This window comes from Symphalangus syndactylus, chromosome 17, assembly GCF_028878055.3.
Source record: "Symphalangus syndactylus isolate Jambi chromosome 17, NHGRI_mSymSyn1-v2.1_pri, whole genome shotgun sequence".
NCBI lineage: Eukaryota > Metazoa > Chordata > Mammalia > Primates > Hylobatidae > Symphalangus > Symphalangus syndactylus.
In genome coordinates, this window is record NC_072439.2 from 54,366,766 (window position 1) to 54,374,450 (window position 7,685).

The 7,685-nt window shown below is 32.4% G+C and overlaps 1 protein-coding gene across 44 annotated transcripts in view; it reads left to right on the plus strand.

The window, feature by feature from the left end:
• MBNL1 (muscleblind like splicing regulator 1) overlaps positions 1-7,318 on the plus strand; it is a 221,611-nt gene extending 214,293 nt beyond the window's left edge. For all 44 annotated transcript variants that reach the window (XR_008652055.2, XM_055248718.2, XM_055248720.2 and 41 more), the window contains 2 exons: positions 961-1,035; positions 3,927-7,318. Coding sequence is in view for 43 of the 44 variants with exons in the window: in XM_055248718.2 (XP_055104693.1) it covers positions 961-1,017 (57 nt within the window). In the remaining variant the exon portion in view is untranslated. The remainder of the gene's footprint in view (positions 1-960; positions 1,036-3,926) is intronic.
• Positions 7,319-7,685: the final 367 nt, after the last annotated feature.

The following is a 7,685-nucleotide window of genomic DNA, read 5'->3' on the forward strand; positions in this document are numbered from 1 at the left end:
CCAGACTGTGGATTGTAGTATGTTGAATTAGCCTAAGATGTCTAAATTGAAAAAACAGCAACAAAATGCCTTCGTGTATGTGATTTCATTATTCTCCCAACAACATTGCTGAAATGGGATTAGTATCATTTTATAGAAGAGACTTAAGCATAGAGTAATGAGTTGCTTTGCTCGGGGTCACACAGCCAGTAAATGGATCTCTGGGGGTAGCACCCGTGTCATCAGTCCTCTGACAGTCTCAATCTATTGTGCTGCCTCTCTCAGGTTAGCAGCCATTAATTTCAGGTTGAAGAATCAAGCTACAAATTTGAAGTTCTTAACTTTGGGAACTATTGAAATAAGTCAACTCTATATTGGTTTCTTACTGTATTTTCTCTCAAGTTCTCTAATTCTCTTGCCCATTTAAAATACAATAAAAGGTGCCATCAGGATTCAGAAATATGTTCTGAAGTAAACTTAGGCTCTTACCTAGTTCTTTTGAATTACTGCTTTATAATTCTTACCTGGTATTTTTAATTTGGAAAAAAAAAGTTAGACACCCTAATTTGAACGAAAATGTTAGAAATTTAATTGCACAAAAATAGGCAAGACATTTCCTTATCTGATTTCTGGATGATTACTAAGTAACTGAAACCACGGGGGTGTGTGTGTGTGTGTGTGTGTAGGCCAACAAAAAGGGCTTCTTTCAATTACTGCTCTGCATGAATTTTTGATAGTTTTACTTATTTCCTAAAAGCTGGTAACATTTATAGAATAGTATTTAACATGAAGATTTTAAAGTTAGTTGCTACTTTGGCATTTAAGTTTACATTAACTTACTGTTAATGTTGACCAGATAAGGACTATCACCTCACAGCTGAATTTCACTTTTCTTTAAAAATGTAATATTAAAATGTTTTCATCTCTCAATTGTTGGCTTGCTTGCATGGATCATTCATTAAATAATTTTTTATTTGCTAGATACCCATAATATCTGCCGAACATCTGACTAGCCACAAGTATGTTACCCAGATGTAGAATTTTCATCACTAAACAGTAAGTTCATTATGTAATATATAGTCGCATATTTGTGGTGGTTTTTTTTTAAGATAGCAAATGTATAGTGCACTTAAAATTTTGCAAAATCTCTGAGAAAATATATACAGATCACATTTTTATCTTAAATGGGTTGTGAGGAATTTTATCGGACATATTTATAAAAAATATGTTACTATCACTTAAATATACAAAGTACCAAGAGAAAATAAATTTTTTAAATTTCTGATTAGAGATAAACACAAGCATAAAGAAAATGTATGACCAAAAAGTAATTAGAAGGTGTAGATCAAGGGTTGGCAAACTTTCTTATAGGGTCAGACAGTAAGTATTTTTGCTGTGTGGGCCATATCATTTCTGTTGCAGCTACTCTCCTCTGCCATTGTATCATGAAAGCAGCCAGAGACCACATGTAAACAAATGGGTGTGGCTGTGTTCCAATAAAACTTTATTTACAAAAACAGGCAGTACATCACATTTGGCCCACAGGCAGTAGTTTGGCTGACCTCTGGTGTAGATTATCACTTTTTTTTTTTTCATTCTTTGGCTAAACCTTAAATGGGACTATGTACTTACTTCATCCCATGCACCACCATACACAGAGGCATTAGAATGTAATGAGTTTGGCTAAGCATGGTGGCTCACACTTGTATTCCAAGCACTTTGGGAGGCCAAGGTGGGTGGATTGCTTGAGCCCAGGAATTTAAGACTAGCCTGGGCAACATGGTCAAACCCTGTCCTACAAAAAATACAAAAAAATCAGCTGGGTATGGTAGCACACTCTGTAGTTCCAGCTACTAGGGAGGCTAAAGTGGGAGGATCACTTCAGCCCAGGAGGTTGAGGCTGCAATGAGCTGTGACTGCACCACTGCACTCCAGCCTGGGCAACAGAGCAAGACCTGTCTCAAAAAAAAAAAAATTGTAATGAGTCTGACTTTAAATAAATATATACACATAATCAAATATATGTGTACACACAAATCTACGTATTCAAATGAATCTTAGGTATTTTAAAGTAGTTACCTCAGAGGATCATATAATTCTGAAAATGTTGCCATTGCAACATTTTAAAAATGGTTTGAAAGTCTTGTATTTTGTCTTTAAAAAGTTTCGTATTTTGTCTTTAAAAACACTGTCTTAAATACTTAAAAAGGTGCCCATTTTTCATCCATAGGAATATGTTTTGTCCAGTATGCATGCATTCAAGTTATAACATGTGCTCAGATGCTTGTTAGGTATTTATTTTTATATTTAGAAAGAGACATTACATTTAAAACTGAAATTGGTTAAGATGGGTGACCATTCTTTGTTGCTTCCTTTATTTGTTTATTAACATATTTACAAATGAGTTTTTGGTGCTACTTTGTGTTAGTTACCATGGCAAGGAGATAAAGGTAAATAGACAACAAGATAAAGATGTAAGGAATTTCAGGATAATATAGTAAAATAAGAGAGGTTTGAAGAAATTTCTTAGAGCAAAGATGAAGGAGCAACTGTTCCCAACAGGATCCGTAAACAAATGAATGTGGAGAATGAAGGTGTTGTTCTAAAGACAATGGAGGTGTAAAGGCCTTGTAAAAGAAGGACAGTGTGCCAAGTTGGGAAACGATGGTGGCTGAGAACCAACTCAGAAACTCTTGTGATGTTAATCTGTAGCAAAGCTGGACAAAGTCATGGACAAAGTCAAAGCCCATGCAAGAAAGGAAAATAGGCAGAATTCAGTAGCCATTTAAGAAAGAAATGATAGGCTCAACTGGAGAAGTACTGCCAAAGACATGCTGCAATCGTGAATTATTAAAATTGATTTTTGTCTATTTCATAAGTTTTCTCAAAGCAGTTCTGATAAAAAGGTTCAGATTCTGAATAGCCACATTTGTAGAAGAGGAGGCATTACTTCGTAGTGTTGTAGGTTTAGAAGAAGAGTTTTTTTGACATGCCAAAAAAATCTGTTTCAAGCTCTTATAGTCAATTAGGTGTGTTTGGCATGTATATATTTAACTATATTCTGTTTCTTAGCAATAATCCAGGTTAAAAAAAATTTCTAAAAATAATTAGCAAACCAGTAGTTTTGTCTGTATCAAAGCTAAGCTTTTAATGGTCTGTTCATTTAACAAATGATTGCTCATCTTCATGAGGAGTTGCAACATTTAAACTGGTTTTTGAGTCACTAGATTATGATTTCTTTCATTTTCAAGGTTGTCTTGTGAAGCATACTTTTAATATATGTAAAGATTCCCTGCTGAGGATAAATTTCATGTAAAAACTGGAACTGTTAATCTACAAGTACATTGTAATGTCTATTACAACTTAATTCATGAGTAATAATTCTGTAATTCTAAAAGAATGATTTTTATTTTCTTAGTTTTAGGAGAAAAAAGTTCAACAAACTGAATTATCCAAAGCCATCACTTAAAGAATCATTCTTTTTTTTTTCAAACATGCATTATGCTAATCAAGCACCCAAAAAGAATAAATCTTGTTTAATAGAACATATTAGATGAATTTTAATTTTGTATACCAGACCTTTACTCTTGAAACCTTATTAAACTTCAGAAAAGTAAGTTTAAATTCTGCGCTACAACAATTGTGCTAAAAAAGAGCTCTGTATATTAGGCCCCTTAATTCTGCAAATGTATTTTATACTTTTAGGATTGGTAAATTTTTGAGCACATTCTACAGTTTTATTAAATTGTACATGTTATTTCATTTGTGTAGAGATGATAGACAAATTTTTATCTGTCTACTCTTGTAAAATGGTTGTTTTTATTTGAAGATATAATAACGTGAATATACTGGTTAATCAAAAAGAAAATTTTCATATTAAATGTATATTAGAAAATGCTTTTAGATATTATCTGTTCTAACAAAGCTTATCTCTTTTTCCCTTGTAGATCATGCTAAAGAGGAAAGGACAGTGTGCTTGGTTAGAATAAAGGACGAGGTCATTAGCCATATTGTATATATCGTCAAGCAACATACACAAAAGTTCCTCAGCCACAAGACATCCACATATTGCATGTTAACCAGAAGAAAAGACAACATGGAAATCCACTGCACACTGTTGCCTATACACTTTGTACATTTAATTGATATTTGTGCTGAGGTGATATTCCTGTCTAAAAGAACAACATTGTCTTTCTTTTCTAGCACAGAGTTATGCATTCAAAGATGCATACCTAATTAGTTTCCTATATATTCATGCCATCTTGAAAAGACAGACTATGGTGTAACCATGATTCTATTATGTATTGGTACGTCTGTAGACCAAGATATAATTTTTTAAAAATAAGTTTATTTCTTTCAAGGTTTACAAATAACAAAGGTGCACCTTGTATTTAAAATTGCCATTATAGATGAGAGCGTGCATGCACAGTCATTTTTGTTTAAGAGTAATATTTTTAATGTAATAGATTGTAAGACGTGGTGAGGGAGGGATCTGACAGAGATGAATGTGCCAAGCAAAACCACAACTGTGTATATTTTAAAGCACATCATGGCTTTAAGTACCATGTTGTTAAGGATTCTCATGAAGTGCCATAGACTGTACATCAAATTAGAGTATTATTTCTTCAGTGTTATTGTTTTCAGAGCCACATTTTGTTGTTGCATATTTGCTAGTACTAATCAGTCAAAGGGCACCATTCTTTTTTTTTTTTTTTTTTTTTTTTGAAACCAAAGCTGTCTCAGAAATGGCCAATTTAACTTTACAGTAACAATAGACAGCACAACACAAACTCAATACAGATAAACTCACACATACTGGAGATATATATATAATAGATACATATAAAATTATTTTAATGCATTGTAGTGTAATATTTATGCATATGATACTGTATAACTTGTTATTCAAAAGGGATTGCCATTTCTGAGACACAGTAACAAAAAATGTTTGAGGAAATTATTTTGCTTCTATTTATAGCCTCTGTCAAAAGTCAAAAGACTATAAATGCTTTGCAAAAATGGTTTCACGTTTGCTTAAATGCTTCATCACAGTCACATTCAAAATAGTGACTCTAAACAAAGAAGGAAAGCAGCACTGTCATCAGATGCATGATAAACCAAAATATGAAAATGGGAAATGTTTAATTAACCTAGTAATTGGGTGGGTTAAGTACATGGGTGAATTTTATATGTGATTTTTGTTTTGTTCAGATTAACTGCTTATAGCCTTAGAACGCCTTTTACAAAATTTAAAAAAATAGATGTGCATTCAGTTTTTAAGAATGGAATCATCCAAAGGAATTCCTTTTTTTGAGGTTTGGATGTTGCAGCTAGTAAAGGATATTTTTGCTCTGTTCAGCAGTTCTAAAAATTGCTGAAGTAGGGGCCAGGTCACTGGTAGTTATAGTATGGAATGGGAGAAGTGAAAGTTCAGTTATAGAACTTTCCATACTTCCAAGTTTACTGCAAGTTTTTATGCTTGAGAGAGATGCTTTCTAATATAAGACTGATGTGTTGATTTTACTGATTGTACTGTACATCTATTAAAGCCTTAGATTATTACATTACGGGTTGGAACCCATACCAATGTAATTTCAATCGTGTTAAGAAAGTAATGGTGACTTCACATGTTATTGTAGTTAGTTACATTATAGAATATTACTTATTTTTCTTGTTAAAATGTAGTTTTTCATTTCCTACATTTATTAGATTTTCATTTTCTATTAACAATTGAATACCATTTCAGTTTATAGACTATTGTTTTATTAGATTTTACCGATGAATTTTTCAAAATACAAAAAAAAGTAGTTTTTCCTTCATAACATACTCAGTTTTGAATTACATGTAGTGTCATATGAATATTCGTATTGTTAACTAAATGATTTATATTTTACTGATTTAATATTACAGTGTAAGAATGTCAGTCATTGTTAGTTCTTGTCTAGTTTTCATTAAAAGAACAAAGATCTTTTATATGGATATCTTATAAATATATAATCATTGCTAAGTAAGAAGTTAAGTTGTTGCCATCGCAACAATCCTGGCAGACAATTGAGTAATATTTTGATGATTTATTTTGTTTGTAATTAGTTATTATAAGAAGATCTAGATCCTAGATATTAGAATAAAATTTATTTTCTACTGTATCCATTTCAAATGTTAAAATATTGTTTAATATTTTTGAAATCCCTGAGTATCAGGCCTTGTTATAAATAAGCTGCATAATCAATAAATAGAACAAGGGACTTTTTGTTGATAATCCAAATACTCAAAGTTTACGTAATGAAAATTATAGCGTGTGTGCAAACTCTTGAGGGTTGATTATGCTGCAATTTAGCATGTTGGAACGTCTAGAGAGAAGGTTGACTTTTTGCACTTCTGTATATAGTCAAAAGAGAGAAACCTGTATAATAGTAAGATCTTATTTTGAATAAAAACGTCTATAATTACAAGGAGTTTTGTTAAGGCTAATACAATGACAGACTGAGCAAAATTGCTTGCAAAAGTGGCACAGAGTTAGCACTCCATACCCCTTCAAACATGTTGCTTTGCTTTCTTGTGGACAGCTTGTAGTTTGCCAGGATTTTTTCAGCTGGAAAGATATGCCATCCTTTCAAACCCTCATGACTGACAAAAGCTCCATGGGGCCAAATCTGCCTGAAGATCATTACCAAAAATAGCAGGTACTTCTACCATTAAGGTGAAATCATGGATCAGATATTCCTTACATTTTTCAAAACTACTGCATGTTTAAAACTTCAACAAAAAAAAGAGAGAAAGAACTATACTAAGAACATATATTATTCAGATCAGTTTCTGCCAATTTCAGTGGTTTATTGTTCACAAAAAAATCCTCAAAACAAGTATTGACTTTCACAAATTTAAATCATAAACAGGCAAACCAAACAGCACACTGTAGCTATAGTTGTTATGTGATTGTTTTTTAATTGCTGTAGGATCCTGTTCTTTCAGCAGGTGAAAAATAAAACGCAGTTCAAATTTCACGGCTTTAATTTTCAACTCAGAAGCACTCAAAAATGCAAAATGTGATAATGGGCACTTGTTAAAAGAATTAGTGTATCCAGCCTTCACTCCAGCTGGTTAAAAATGTTGCACTTATCAGCAACCCTACCACTTTCATCTGCTGAAAGGACAAATGTGCTTGGTTTTACTATTATGTAATCACAACTTACTTTCTGCTTGTAGTTGCTTAAAATTATGTATTTTGTCTTGGGCTGCAATTTGTTTTATGCTTATTTTATTATTACTGCAGTAGTTGACTTTGCTGTATGGAAAAATAAAGTGAAATTGCCCTAATAAAACTTCTCTTTCTTAAGTATATTTGTGTATCTGAGATTGAATACTAAGTCATTTTTGTGTGTTTCATGTATTCATGCATATGTATCTTTACAAACATATTGATGTACAAATTTGTTACCTGGTTTTAACTGATTGCAACTGCGAGGAAGGCATTTGTTGTCTTTCTCACTAATTATCCTTTGATACTGAGAGGGAGAATCTAAATCAAGATATATTGCCCTCCTCTGCCCAATGTTTTCTGAAATTCTTGCCTTCCCCTGTCTGACACTTTAAGTGCCGACTGAAATAGTTTTAAGTGTTGGGGCGAAAAACGGTAAGAAAAAAATTATACATTATAGATCATGATCTTTTATTAAAGAAATGTTATTTGCCTGACTGCTGCATCA